Source organism: Caloenas nicobarica, chromosome 6, assembly GCF_036013445.1.
Source record: "Caloenas nicobarica isolate bCalNic1 chromosome 6, bCalNic1.hap1, whole genome shotgun sequence".
Classification (NCBI taxonomy): Eukaryota; Metazoa; Chordata; class Aves; order Columbiformes; family Columbidae; genus Caloenas; species Caloenas nicobarica.
The window spans coordinates 8,341,589-8,357,386 of NC_088250.1; the positions used below are offsets into that span (position 1 = coordinate 8,341,589).

Below are 15,798 nucleotides of genomic sequence, written 5' to 3' on the forward strand. Positions count from 1 at the left end.
GCTATTCTGGCACATGTGCTATTTTATATGATATATTTACACGATGCATGCTATACTGTATTGCATATGCAATGTCTAATAAAGGCCGTAGGGTGTATATCGTACCCATCTAACAATATGCGATATATACAAATAAATAACTAAGCATAGATCTGTTTATTATACAAAAACACACAGAAATAATGGGGTAAAAGATGTATAATCTAGCTGCGCCTTAAGAAACGTTGCTAACTCTAACCCTAACCCAAAACCTAAACCTCACCCTAACCCTAACCCTAATTACCCTAACACTAACCCCTAAACCTAACACTAACCCTAACTTCTACCCCTAACCCTAATGGCCCTAACCCTAACCTTAACCGTAACCCTAACCCTAATGGCCCTAACCCTAACCCTACCGCTAACCCTAACCCTAATCCTAATCCTAATCCTAACCCTAAATCTAAACCATACCTAACCTTAAAGGCCCTAACCCTTAACCTAACCCTAACCCCAACCCCTAACCCTAAACCCTAACCTTAAAGGCCCTAACCCTAACCCTAAACCTAACCCATACGCTAAACCTAACCCTAGCCCTTACCGAAACCCTAATCATAACCTCTAACTCTAACCCTAAACCTAACCCATACTCTAACCCTAATGGCCCTAAACCTAACCCTAATGGCCCTAACCCTAACGGCCCTAGCCCTAACCCCCAAACCCTAACCCTAAACCCGAACCCCTAAGCCTAACGCTGCCCCTTGTCTGACACACGTGCTTGCCATATCCCCGCCCACGGGCCCTTTGGCCACGCCCCCCAGCATTGACCACCGTCCTGGACGGCCCGCCCTGGGTCCCCGCCCCGCAGTCCTCCATAGCATAAATGCGCGGCTAGAGCGGCCCGTGTTCCTTAGGCCGTGGCTGGAAGTGCGTGTTGTCCGGGACGGAAGTGACGTCAGGGTGCGGCCGCCTCCTGTTGGGAGGCGGTTCTGGCGGAGGCGCCGGGGTAGAAGATGCCGGTGGCGGTGATGGCAGAGAACTCCTTCAGCTTCAGGAAGCTTCTGGAGCAGTGCGAGACCCAGGAGCTCGAGGTGCGGCGGGGACGGGCCCGGGGGTGGCGGGGACCGGGCGGAGACCCCGTGTGCTTCGGCGGGGCCGGGGCCGCGGCCGCTCGCAGCGCCCGTGGGTTCGGCACAGGCGTTGCCAGCCACGGCGGGTGGGTCAGAGACCGTTGCCTGAAAGTTCTGGGTTCGGAGTCTAACCTGGGCCTACAGGGAAGGTTATTGACGGCTCTGCCTGTGCGTGTTTGTGACGTTGGTGAGGGCTCAGTGCTAAAACTTGCCGATTGTGCAAAATCCCGCCAAAAAAACCATGTCAGTGTAGTGGTTTAACCCGAGCTGGCAATACAACCATGCCAGCCGTTTGCTCACCCCCTCCCCCTAACAGGGCTGAGAACCAAAAGGGAAGCGAGAAACTTGGATTGAGATAACCACAGTTTAATAAAGTAACAAAATACTAATACACTACTAGTAAATATATATGTATATGAAATAGAAAGAAAAGGTATTCAAGGCAATTCCTCATGAGCTCTGTCCATAACTGAGCAGCCAGTCCCAGCAAGCCACACCTGGTCCTAAAGCCAATCCCAGACAGAAAAAGAGAGGAAAAAGGCAGAAAAGCCCAGAGACCTCTGCAGGATGGCAAAAGGCTGAGCTAAGTGTCCCAACCAAGCTCCTCCAGCTTGATAGCAAGAGAAAATGGAAGAGCAAACCAGAAGGCTCTACTCTTATATCTGAAGCATAGCGCTAATGAGATGGAATACTCTCATTGATCAGTCTGGATGTCAGTCAAGCTCTGCCCCATTCATGCCCCCCTTCCTCTATGCCTCACACCTGTGGGCACAGTGCCCAGAGTGTCCTTGGCTTTCAGACCAGAGCAGTTAAAAACATTAGCTCTGTGTTATTTGTTGTTCTCAAGCTAAGTCCAAATAATGAGTGTGCTAGCTATGAAAAAGAAAGGTTTCTAATTGCATGAACAAAATTAACCCATTTTCAGTTAAACCAGCACATTGAGAAACTTGCAAGCTGTGGACAAATGAGTGCATTTTAGTATAATTATTAGGGTCGTTTGGGTGGGGATGTTGGGGGTGTGTGCGAGGGAGGAGTTTGTATGTTTCTGTGTGTTTCACATGGTTGAGAAAAAGAAGATATTGAAGAAGAGAGTGGAGCACTGAACCAGGCTTGGGGAATTGCTCTTAGATCAGTGGTGCACTTGTTACGGGAGCTCACACTGGAAGATTCTTCTGTGCTGTTCTAAATTCTATTGCTTGGTGAGTTTGAGTCCAACTGCTGCACTGTTAGTGTGACAGCCTGTGGTAAATCCAAGTGGCACCATGTTAATGCTGAGAACTCTTCCTGGGTGATATCTATAGAACCTCTTTTTGTCTTGCAGAGTTTTCAGTGCTTTTCTAAATGTGAAGCTCGTGCATCCCACTGTAGCCATTTGAAAGAAGTGAAAATTTTGAGTTTTCCTCTTTCACGCACTCTTTAGTGATTCCGATTTTTTGTTCTTGCTACCCTAGCAATTGAAGGGAGAAAGTTGATCCAATATGTGATCACTTGCCAGAGCAGAACTTCGATGTTGACAAATAACACAGCTTTTCAGTGGAAAATGTAATCATTAAGTAGAGGGGTCCCTATTTATGGGTGTACATCATCAAGCTTCAGCTGGTGTTTCTGTGCTGAGCCCAGGTGCCTCCCATGTCCCCAGCATGGTGCTGCAGCTTCTTGCTGTGCCCTGAGTTCTGTAGAAGAGGGTGATGGAGCTCAAAGAAAGTTGCTGTGCTGGAATATGAATAACCTGCTGCCTCAGGTGATGGGTGTGTGAGCACAGAGGAGCAGAAGAGCACCCTTGGACCATGTGGGACAGTTGAGTGTGTCTTGCCTTGCCTGCTGGGAGCAGTTTAGTACTTGCTTGGTGTTTTCCCATCCTTTAGAGAAGCGTGGGCTTGAAGGAACACACTAAGGTGTATATTAGGGTAGAGTGGCGGGGTTGGAGCTTGTCAGGCTTTGGGCTTTGCTTCTCTGGCCATCTCAGGAAGTTTAAGGTATCCTACTCACTTCGCTGCTGCAGAGTGTATGGTGTTGAACCTTGGCGGGTCCAAGGGAGTTGTTATAAAGCTGCTGAACTCAGACTGCGCTCTGCTCAAGGTTTCTACTGTGTCTACCAGCAGAGTCTCCCAGGGTCAATGGCAACAGATGCACCCCTGGTAAATTGCTCCCCAGTGCTTTGAGAAAGCCGGTATGTTATTTGCTGTGCATCTGCATCCGCATCAAGATTTTTGTGGGCACGCTACTATCTGCTGACAGCCCTCGTGTTTCAGATCATGAGCTGATATGTGGGCTAATTTTTTTTGCAGGCTAGATGCAGCCACTGAACTTCCTTCAGAAAGACTGTGGATTGTAAATCTAGTTGTTTTGGTGCTAATTAGCTTTCCCTTCTGTTCCACTTGTCTTCTGTCAGATAAACTAAGGATGTTTCTTTTATTTAGTACAGAGAAACTCCAAAGGTTTACATGGTTTAAACAGGAGGTATTAGTTGACCTGGCTTTGTTTTACTAGGCTTAATCCAAGGAACAGTTGCAGAAACTCTTGTATATGTAGGTGGATGATGAGTCCTGGAGACAGTGTAAGAATAGTTGGGGACAGTGATATCTGCTCATTGCCACAGCTGATCACTTGCTTTTGGCTTAGATGAGCCTATAAATCACACATGTAATTAAATCAAATAGCTGCATAATTGGCTTCCTGTGAGTGCTTACTGCACTACCCTCTGATAAAATTCTAAAACCTTATTGGAAATCTTTTTAGCTTTTAAATGATGATAGACTTTCAAAATTTTATAACTTTATCATAATTCTTTTTTTCCCTTTCTACTTGTATGATTTATGAGGCCTGCTGAAATGTGTTAAGTGGATCTTTCAAAATGGTAATTCAAGTGAGTTAAGAATTTTTGCTTTGGTGGGGTGCCCTGAATTGAACTGATGTTCAGCACAAGATAGATGAAATTGTGAGTGTCTAAAAACAGTTGTTTGTGTGGAACTGTAAAGCAAAATGGTTACCACTTTTGTGAGCATGAACTAGAACATTAGAGTAATGAAAGATGTCACCTTTCTTTATTCATGCAGCAAAACAAAGTTTTCTAAGTAAAACTTCTGGCATGTGCAAGTTAACTTTTCATCATAAGATACAACTGTATTACTATAACAGTGCAATCCTGACAATTTGTCCAGGTGTATTATGTGGTGTGAAAAACATCAGCTGTCTTGGAATGTTCAGATTTCATTAAACTTGGCTACCTGGTGGATTTTGTAAGATATCTTGCGCTTAAAAAATGTAATCCAATTTTTGCACTTGTTTTTTTAGGCCCCTGGAGGAATTGCAACCCCCCTTGTTTATGGCCAACTTCTAGCTTTATACCTGTTGCATAATGACATGTAAGTGGTTTGTATTAATCTTTAACTTCAGTATTTGAATTTGTCACTATTAGCTGGAGCTGTAGTTGCCAGAATATTAGTAACTGATTGCGTGACTAACAAAATGCATGTAGGCAGTGTTACGTTTTTTAAAAACAATAATAAAACCAACTAAACAAAACTGCAAACAAACAAAACTCCAACAAAAACCCAAACAAACAAAAAAAACCCACTGAATTAAGTCTCTTTCACCCCTTGCTCTCTCAGAAAAATTATTCTCCTTTGTTTGCTCTTGCTAGCCCTTTTGAAATGTAGGAAAACAGGTTGGCTCTAGGAAGAAAAATCCTTAAATAGTGAAATGGGCTCCTTTGGAAAGTGTCGAATACTTCAGTGTTCTGATTTTTCAAGGCTGCGTTTGTTTTGCGTAAGATTGCTGCAACTCCTTGTGTTTAAATTACAGCAGGATAACTCTAAACTGTTCGTGTTAAGAATGAGCGATACTGTTGGCCGGAATGAGCTAAATCTGCATGAAGCAGTAATCCTTTGAATTCGGTCTGGTGGATTATTACCATGTCCCCGTGTGAACTTGATTCACTGTGTTTAGGGTTTTATTGAGAAATGTTGATCACTTATTCAGGCAGAGTAAGTGACACTGACATGTTTGGTTATCAAACCAAAGTAAGCATTGGTGTGAGGATTTTAAGATTTGAGTGTTTTCTTGTATTGTTGGTGTATATTCTTTCAGGATAAGTTCCCTGAATGCTGATACTGAGTATTGGGTTTAATGCAGATAATCTTGATTCAAATTAATTTGAAGTTTTAAAGTTGTGCTTATTGAAAAGCAGTGTCTTTTTTTCTCTATTTTGCATTTTAAATCTTTCAGAGAATATTTGTGACCATTTCAGTTTTAAGACTTCAGTGCTCTAAAGTTTAATGACTTAATATTTCAATATGTCCAAATCTCCAGAAAATGTGACAAAGCTGGCTTAGGAAAAACATGCACAAAATGGTCTAAATCTTTAGTATGTAAAGTATATTGTGGGTGCATAAAGTATTTTTGTACTATTAATAAGTAATGTAAAAATACCTTTAAATTGTGTTTATTTCATCCTTTTAAACTTCTATATTTCTATGCTTTATAATGTACATAATATATTAGTACAGTAGTGCAGGTTTATAAATTGTAAATACATGTACATATACTGGGGGCACATGCTCAAAAATGTTTTTCTGCCAGAAATGCATGATCAATGTTTGGAGACCACTGGTCTAAATAACTGCTGACATGATGAAAAGTTACTATTTGTGTTCTTCAAAGATGCAGCTATTCTAAAAATAAAACTGCAAAACTAACTTCTGTGAAATGCTACCTAGGGTAGAGAAGTGAAAAACCTTTTCTAAACTGTGTGAAATGAGGCAGTTTGTATTATGGCAGTCATGTTGTCTGCTTGAGAGTAACTTTGTTTTTCTGCTTCAGTAGACAGAGAAGGAATATTTTAAAGCACTGAGATTGTTAATTCTAGCATCTGAACAAACCTTTTGGTGTCTCTATGTAGCAAACATTTGGTTACTGAGAAATATTTTTAACTTAATTTTTTTAGGAATAATGCACGATATCTTTGGAAAAGAATCCCTCCTGCTATCAAATCTGTAAGTAGTTTGTAAAATGCCATTGGATACTAAAATGGTTTCATATAAGCTTGCAAATAATGACTTTTCCCCCTGCAAGGATTCTGTTCGGCAGGTATCCTCGGGCTTCGTTCCGTGCTGTGAACTGCTTGCCCAGCAGAAGGCATGTTGCTCTTTAACATCTCCTCACTGCTCATGTGTTACCTCTCTTCCTTCCCCAATAATCTGGTGCCATAGAATTCAGGAAATCAGTAGACTTTTTAGTCGAAGGCCTAATGATAAAGGGTAGTAAGCTGGAGGAAAGTAACAGATCTGACTCTGGGATGGGTGTGCGTTCCACATGAGGGTACAGAATACCTTGTGCAATGAGAAATAACTTCAGATAAGATACATCTTCAAACTGGTTAATTTTCTGTAGGCAGTTTTTGATTTGCACTGCATTTGGATCAAAGATGCATTTTGAGGTTTTAGGTAAATATAATACCAGAAATGCTTCCAGACTTTACTGTCATTAGGTTTTCAGTTTGAGATCATACATTCTACAAGGAAACAAGTGTTCTGTAGTCTTGTACTAAGAAACTTCATGGTCAAGATGGGACCTATCAGATGATTCTGAAATGATTTTCAAGAAAAAAGTTAATCAGTGTAGTCAATAGTCATCTGAACCAAATTTTACTTGGCCTTTCTGTGAGACCTGCTGTGTTTGTGGCACAGCAATATTCTGTGAATAACAAGGCAGTTTTTGTGTAACTTGCATTTCACGTGAAGCATTCCTGGTGGGGGAAGCTCATTGCATGAATTATGTTAAGAAGGTTACACCTCGATCGTATTATTTTCTTATGTGTATGTGTTGATGAATTTTCTGCTGATTGAGTCAAGTAATGATGAGTCTTAACTTCAGAAACAAATCGGTTCTCCCTACAATTGAAAGTATTACTGTATTACCCGGTTTGGTGTTTGGTTGCTGTTCTGGAGTCCAGTTGACCAAATGGTCATGTGTAACATGGTACAAGTAGTGCCTAAAACCAAGAGTGGGAAAGCAGTCGTAGTGAGCGTGGCACCTATTAAGTGTGAGTTATTGTCAAGATTGTAAGACTTTCAACTTGAAAATTGCTTTCACTGTACAAATGACAACCTCTGCACTTCATAAAGCCTCTACTGAGGAGGCAAACATCTCTCTAAACAGAAAATAAGCTGTGTCTGTCCTTTTGCAACTCCAGGCAGTAGCTTGCATGCAGACTGTCCTCCAGGATTGTTCTAGCTGGTGTGTCTGCCTGGATTGGTATAACTGACATGTGTGCAGACTGTGCTTATGTGGGTGATAAAGTTTTGGCAGAGAATGGGTCAGGGAGCTTGCAGCAGCAATACCTGCTAGAACAAGATTTCCCAATGCTCGTCTGTTCATTATGGCTATTGTGATATACTCCTGCAAGGGGAAAAGGGAGTGGAAATGGATTTATACAGAATGGTCACTGTAGAGAATACACCATTATGCATTAAATGTGTTTTGGTTTGCCTTTTTTTGGTCACAACAGGCAAATGCTGAACTTGGTGCAGTTTGGTCAGTAGGACAAAGAATCTGGCAGAGAGACTTTCCAGGAATCTACACAACAATCAGTACACATCAGTGGTCTGAGACTATTCAACCAATCATGGAAGCTCTTAGAGGTACAAACTGAGCTCCTGTAGGTAGCATGGAATTATGTGTTGCTTTAAGTTATTTCTGTGTGCTCAAAAAAACAAGTGGACAAGTAGAGAAATGACAAGTTATGAAAAATCAGAAGTGATCAGGAGGATTGTTGCCAAGTTTCTGTAGGTTTTACTTAAAGGATTTTAGATATTGAGGGTAAATAAGCTTGTTAAAAAAACTTGTACAGATAAACAGAAGTGCTTTTATTATTTAGGATTATATGATCTTTCGTATTGGAATTTTATACACCATATGTGTTTTTTCTGTAATAGCAAAATATACCATTAGTTATCTAGTTTTATCGAGACTTTTAACTAGTAATATAGGGAATTTGGCTTGGTGCTTCAGAATGTTGCGACACTTACGAAAAGGTTTTTCCTTTAAATGTGGCTTTAAACAAATGTTTTAGTTCTAGACTGTGCAACAGTAACATACAAAGTTTTACTACTAGAGGGCACTACAGACTGCTGAAAGGCCTTCTGAGGTATTTTGCAATAACAAATTCTTTGTAGCTTTAGAAACAACTGATTTGCAGATGCCTTAGTATCGAAGCAGACGTGGTTAAAAAGGGCACGAATAGTTTGTCTACTTGCATTTTCCATGGTTTTTTTTTTTCTGATTCTGAACTATTTGACACACAAGCTTCTTGCAAATGGAGAATACCATTGAGAGCAAGTTTCCTAAGTTGGTCTACAGACTGATAGTAGTACCAAAGGTACTGCAAACTGCATTTGGAAGTAAAATGTGGTCTCTGAGGGGTTTTGTCCTGGCATAGAGCAAGCTGTTGTCTGAGTGTTCACTGTGGTACTTCAGTGAATTATGGGAAGGGAGATGAAACTTCTGATGTGCTAGGTTTAAGTGCAGTGATGGTTTTCCAAATGTGTTAGAATTGGAAAAATGTTCAGATTTCCTAGTTATTGACATTAGTCTACTGTCTGCTTAGTATTTTTTATCTCTTCTTAGATGCAACTAGGAGACGAGCCTTTGGACTGGTTTCTCAGGCATATACCTCAATAGTTGCAGATGATTTTGCAGCCTTTGTCGGGCTTCCTGTAGAAGAAGCTGTGAAAGGTACTTTGCATTTATTCATTGAGTAGTTTTTCTACAGATGATTAAGATCAGAGAGCTGTAAGTGATGGTCAACAGAAACATGTATACAATTCTGAAAATGTTATCAAGAGAAGTGATGGGGCAGTGAGTGGACATAAATGTTGTGGTTCTGGATAAATGTTTGATTTTATTATTTGCCACTAGTTACTATTGGTTATTCTCTCCTATATGTGGAAGTGTTAAAGCAATTAGCAATGATGGAAGACTGAAGGTAGTGGGTTAATCTAGTTTTGTGTGCTGTCTTTACTTTCATGAGCTTATTTGTTGAACTAAATGTCTAAATGCTTACAAAAAATGTCTTAGAGTTTTGGTATGTAGGCAGTGTAATAAGATGCTTTTCTACTGGTCTTAATGTGCATCTTTATTTTGCATTTCTAGCAATTATATAAAATACTTGTTCTTACAAATGTAAAAATGCCTTTTCAGGTGTATTAGAACAGGGCTGGCAAGCAGACTTTTCTACTCGTATGGTAATGCCTAAAAAGCCAGGTAGGTGGAGCTATTATTTCATTAAACATTGTTTAGCATTTTCGTAATTAGGTGTTAGTTTTTAGTTAGAATTTTGCACAATATTATTTTAGATATTTTTATGAGGGCTTAAGCTGCTGTAAAACCTGAAATGTTTATAAAATGTAGGAAGTACAAAGTAGTGGGTTTGGTTTGGGGTTACAAGTAATTTGGATTAAACTATATCCTCAAATTGACTTTGTTAAACAAAAGCAGGCAGGATATGCTTTGATTTCTCCTGCTCCTCCTGTGCTTCTGGCTCTGACTCAGTGCAACATAAGTTGGGTGACCTCAAATGACGTCTTAATCTAATAAAGATGAGTAAAAATATACTATTTTGAACCAGAGATTTTTTTTCGGCAGTAGAACTTCTTTGGGCAGGGATGTAGCGGATCTTTGTGTTCTGAGGGGCTCAAGTTTTTGGTATAATTTCCTTTGCTTTTTAAAACTTATTCTGTGGGTTCTTTTCTTCACTGACGTGATGTTAACCGAATATTTGTTCCTGCAAAGCTCAGCCTGCAAAAATACTTGTGTGGGGTTTTTTTTGCTAAGGCAGTATCCATGGCTGACTGAGGCAAAAATAAATGTTAAGCTATGAAGGCAGAGAAGAAATGACTGCTCTTAAGCTGCACAGTGCCATTCTGGAAGTAGCCAAACCGTAGCGTATCTAAAAGGGCAACATCTATTAGGCTAACAAAAATATATTGTTTGTGTGGGCAGAATTTTTAGGTGTTCAGAGCCCAGAACTTTATAATAAACATGTGCCAGGCAAGGTGTTGAAATTTATCCCGTAAGGCACATAACCAAAGTCCTGAGCTTTTGCATGTGATCAGTTTTTTCATGAACTGGTTGCAAAATACACAGTGCTTACAAGTACTGAGAATTAGTTACATGTGGTTCTTTTCCAAAAGCAAGTGCGAGAAATCTTTTAGAGGCAAAAGAAAGGCAGCATGTTGTGATCTGTTTTGAAGCTGTGTGTCTAACCAGCTAAGCCTTGGGTATTCTGCTTTCTAGCTACGAAGTAAAACAAGGTAAATGAACAGGCTTAATTTTTATTACCTTTTAATCTAGTTTTGGCTTGATGTATAGAACTGTTTAAAATTGGTCCAGTGGGCTAATACCTACGATGTTTTTCTTCAGGTGTGCTGGAGGCTTCCTTTAACAGATTTATTAATTCATCAGGTACTTCCTGTTTATATGTGATTTACTTGCATGTTTCTAAAACTTGGATGATTAATATACACACAATTTTACCAGTGCCACAAAATAGGAATTGGATCCTAGACAAGCGAATGTCATCATTTGCCCCTCAAAAAAAAAAGAACCCAAACCCAACTCAAGCACTATGTAAATGTTTCTCCCTCTGTCTTCTCTTAAACTCACATTTTAAGGAGTGTCTAAGATTCCCACTTCCATAGCTGAAGCAGGGAGCAGATTCCAAAGCAGGGTTGGGCAGCCCCTGTAAAACAAAGGATTTTGTTGAAAACTTCTGACTTACAGGCAGTTTCTTCTCAAAGCAACTCCAAGTAGGTTTTGTTGCTTTTGTGTCATGTGGGACTTGAGAAGTCTCCCCTGTAGAAGCAAGAAATCTTCTGGTTTTCCTTAGAGCTCAACTGTAGATTGAGGTATAATATGTTACGTCATACTGATTCTCAAAACAATGTTGTATCTGATTGTGAGATAGTGACAGCAGATCTGAATTACTGACTTGCTGTGTCTAACGCAGTTGCCAGAAGTGTTTTATATTTACAGGTTTGATTCTAAGCCAATTTCAAGAGCTGAGGTCTTTCTTTTTGAAAACATTATTTTGATTGTCAGCCTCCTCTATCACATACTTGCAGCTCTAAGCAGTATGACTACTTTAACAGACCAGCATTCAGGATGTAGTTAACTCTTCAGGGAGAGTAAATGCAAATTTTCCTGCTACTTTTAATTTCTGATTTTTAATTCCTAACTTATCTTTAGGCACTTGTCTTCCAACCTACTGTTAAACTGTAGTCTCAGGTTAGCTCTGTATGTGCACTGCATTCTCGTGCAACCCATGTGGTACTGTGTTTTGTTAGATAACGTGGTAGATTTATTTGATATCTTCAGTATGGCAACTAGTAAGGAATGGAGCAACTGCAGAGCTCCAGGAGCTTTTTTAAGTGCAAGTAGTGTCAGTCTTCATAATTCAGACTCCAGCATATGCAAAAAAAAAAAAAAAAAATTGGAGACTGCTGGCAACTGGAACTTGTTACAGCTATCTTTACTGTTAGTAACTCTTGGACTACTTAATGTTGCAGATAACAGAAAAGTAACGTCAGCTGAAGCTGCATCTGTAGGGGATACAGTCAAGATATGCCACCATAAGACTGTTAAACAGTCTGCTGCATTTAATTTTTTCCTTACTGTTGTGATGGATGGTATTGTGGATGGATTTGCTCTCTCAATTTCATTAATGATACGTGTGTTCTGTCTTTGTAGAACCTGCTCCAGTTCCACCAATTCCAAATGAACAGCAGTTGGCCAGATTGACTGACTATGTGGCTTTCCTTGAAAACTGATTACCTTGCTCCTGTGTCCAGAACAACTTGGGAATCCTGTGTACTGACAGTTCTAGAAATCTAAGATTTATTTTATTTTGTATCTGTTAAATGTTGCAGCATCCCCTACTCAAATGTGTGAAGTATACGGTGTATGCTATCCCAATTTGTGTTTTGCCAAAGCCAAGCTAGCAATTGAAACAATCCTTTAACTCTGTAATATTTATTCAGTAGGTACACAGCAGTATTATGTAGTAAGTTGATTTTTTTATTGACTCATAGCAGAGAGAGGCAGAACTTTTTTCAGGTATATTAGAAATGGAGAAGGAAAAAAGTAATGAAGCAGGTTAACTGTGGTGAGGAATTTATGCTAGTAGGTTATGTGCTGCTGTGGTGAGTTCTGCAGTGCTTATCACAGATCAATTGCATGTTGAACTAAAGTACAAATATCCTACCTGTATCTGCAGAGAGAATGTTTTGATGAAACAGTAACTTAAATAAGAAAACAATTTACAGCAACTCTTTTGCAAGTATATTTCTGGCACATTTAGAAATGATCTTTTTTTTTTGTTGGTCTTTCTGGATTGTTAAATCTTCTTGTTTTCATTTGAAGCTTCACATTGGGCATATTTTTACAGCAGAATAATTTGAGTGATTTAAGAAAGGCAAATCTCCACTTTGAAGAACTTTTACTTTTGAAAGGTTTTATTTGAATGATGTACGACACCAGATATTTTGCTGGGTAACCATACGTTTTCTTGAGGTCTGTCCTGTCTTGGTTCTTTTCAGTACACTGAGCCAAGATCTACAAGAAACAACTCCTCTTACCTGTCTATAAGCTTTCTGGATTACTTCTGCAGTTATTGGAGAGGAATTTAAAAATTAGAGCAGCTGTCCCTGAATAGAGACTGATAGGGATGGGGATGATATGTTACGCTGCAATGTTGGTTTGAGGAATACATTTTCTGTATGACAGCACTGTTGTGGTAATCTTTGAGCTGAGAATGGATTTTAGAAGCAAAAAGATGACTGGTATTCCCAGGCTTCTTGTCTGTATTATGCTGGTAAAAAGGCTATTGGAAAATAGTGATGCTTTAAAGGGCGGTGCATATCTTCATTTACTCTCCCCTCTTTTCAACATCATATTTAGTGGTTTCATCGAAGATGGCGAGTGTGCCGTATGTTGTGATTGTTTTTTCCAGTGTGCACTACCTACTGTACATTCTCTTGTTGGAGGTGTGTTAGCAGGGAGGAATTATAAACCGTGCACTGCTGCTTTGAGAGCTCCCTTTATATGTAAACACTTACTCAAAATGATTATTTATTTGAAACCCACCTGAGACTTGGATTTCTAAATTTATCTTCAGTGATATTAAAGAACATGTTTACACCGACCTTGTGTACTTGATTTTTTAAAATTTTCCTTAGAGTACAGTTCTGGTTTGGCTAGTTTTTAATGTATTCCTACTGGTCTAATTTGGATAGGGTTAGTTAAAAGATTAATTCAATACATTATGCCTAGACAAGTATTCTAAACATCTTTGTATGCAGCAGTTGTATGGTTTTATATTAAAAAAAACACTGGTACTCTTCAGATGTCTTCTAAAATATTCAAAGGTGTAAAGTACTTGAAGAGCTAAGTGAAAATTTCCCCTTCTGCCTATGGATTGTTTGTAGTTCTGCAGTTGTTTGTAGTGTGCAAGGACAACCCTGCTTCCAGCAATGAAAATGGGACATGATTAAAGGATTACTAACTACTTGTGCTTAATAAATGGTAATAGGACAGGAGCAATGTGGACACTGGTAATCTATGTGTATCTCAATATGGTAAGTTTGACTCTTTCCAGTTTTAACAAGTTCGTAATTTTGAGATCTCTGCTTTTCTGTAAAACTTACGCTGGCTTTTAGCTTTGGGTTATGGCATTAACTCATAACTTGCCTTGAGTACTGTGCTCCCAGCCATGCTTTGTTTGTACTTCTTTGGAATCCAAGCTGTTTCAGATCTTTCATAATCATTGCCCTTTATCATGGTTTTTTGGTTCACAAATATCCTTTTTCAGACAGACTGCTTGTTGTCAACTCTTGCTAGTCATGTGGTGGATATAGCATGGCTTGTAACAGCAGTAGAATATTTTCTGTTTCTTCCTGACCCTTTCTAAGATTGGCTGTGTCCTAACATCTCTTGAGCACTGTCCTGTTCTCAGTGTAGTAATGACAATGATTTGAGTACCTCTCATCAGCAGTGATAACCAGGTTGATGTGCATCGTTGCATGCCCTTATTCAGGGTTTTCCCCCCTGGTTAGTGCAGTGTGTGGATAACAAAGAGGCAGTGAAACAGTAGGTGAAATTTCAGTATTGTGAGACACTTCTAGTCTTCATAATCAGACTTGCTTTTGACTTCTTGAATAACTTTATAATCTTGGTATTGTTGCCTTGGTAGCCTAAAGAACTTTATCGATGTTGAACATAACAGGTATTATAGTAATTTATGGCAGCTGCCTTCACTACAAAAACTGACTACCTGCTACCTAGCCAGTCCTTTCCCCTTTAGCCTACAAGTTTGTGTGGTTTTGGAAATAACTGTCGTATATGAAGTAGACAACTTAATCCACATTTGTTGAGTCTTTGTAGAAAAAGTTAGATTTGAAGCTGTCTGCAAAACCAAACCATACTTCCTCAATTACTGTTCTATGTATTTTTAGTATTTCTCCTTTTTTTCTAAAGAAAATGCTGCCTCGTTCCCCTGTCTTCACAGTCGTCTGGGATTTTTAGGTTTTAAATGGGCAGGTGAGGACCAGGCTGAGTTAAAGACTTGGTAAAGGAGGTAGGGGTATTAAATGTTGGAGAAGTGCGGATATTACAGCCAAATGGAATGCTGTACTTCATGTCTGGCAAATGGGACAAGTTGCTTTACTAATGTTAATTTGAAATAACACTGGAGTAGGTCTTAATCTACTGCCATTGCTACAGCTTAATACAAACGGCTTTGAGGAGTGTTGTTGATAACTGTCATGAGACCTTTAATGGTCTTGTTTGGCATGTCTTGAGCTAATAAAGTAAAATTTTTACTTTTCCAACATGTTCTTAAAATTAGTGAATGGTTTTACCCTGCAGCAGGCTATCACCTGTTTCACAGTACCTACAAAGAGGAAATTTACATCCAGTGGCAAGTTTATTGTAGTTCTTTGTGGAGATTGTGTGATGCATTGTCATGATTGATTTGATTCTTGAGCTGCACTGTGCTGTGAATCCTCAAAATGGGAACAAGGTCCATCTCAGAGCAGTACGAAGTGATGTGCTTCTCTTTAAAAATATTGGACAGAAAGTTTGGAGTTATGATAGGTCACTAACGAAATTCACAATTGGATTTAGCGGCTGAAAGCAAATGCAGCTTTTTCCATATCAGCAGAAGGTCACTAGGTAGAAAGATGTTGTATTCCATAGTTTGTTTAATTAGAGGAAGGAGACTTAACTAGTCTCTGAAATGCAGAGAAAAAATCTGTCCGTAGAGCTGTGGTTAACCTGGCAAGTGATGATATAAGATGAGCTTGATAGAAAAGGCAGGAGAGTTCAGTTCTCTCGAAGGCAGTGAGTAGTCTCAGTATGGTAGGCCTATTTTTAGGCTTGTTCTAACTTGTATTATGGTCTTCAGTTGAGTATTCTTTGATCCTATGGAAAAGTAGGATCCTACAGAAAAGTGTAAACAACTTTGACATGTGGCATTACAAAAGCCAAAATCAGACATTTGTAGAAAGTTTCTTTGCTTTTGGCTTGGGCCTATCTTGTGCTAAAATGTTGTATTCTCAAGAGGGTCAATAACAAATTCTGCTGAGTTAGTCCATTTGTTAGACATGATCTGTGTTAAAGAGTTTCAGTTTGCACT

The 15,798-nt window shown here is 39.5% G+C and overlaps 1 protein-coding gene across 1 annotated transcript; it reads left to right on the forward strand.

Moving 5' to 3' along the window:
- Positions 1–929: 929 nt before the first annotated feature.
- Positions 930–13,308, forward strand: COPS8 (COP9 signalosome subunit 8). Its single transcript, XM_065637847.1, has 8 exons — positions 930–1,070; positions 4,404–4,474; positions 6,055–6,103; positions 7,618–7,750; positions 8,736–8,843; positions 9,309–9,371; positions 10,530–10,571; positions 11,856–13,308. The coding sequence occupies exons 1-8, from the start codon at positions 993–995 to the stop codon at positions 11,933–11,935; spliced, it is 624 nt and encodes a 207-aa protein (XP_065493919.1). The 5' UTR covers positions 930–992; the 3' UTR covers positions 11,936–13,308.
- Positions 13,309–15,798: the final 2,490 nt, after the last annotated feature.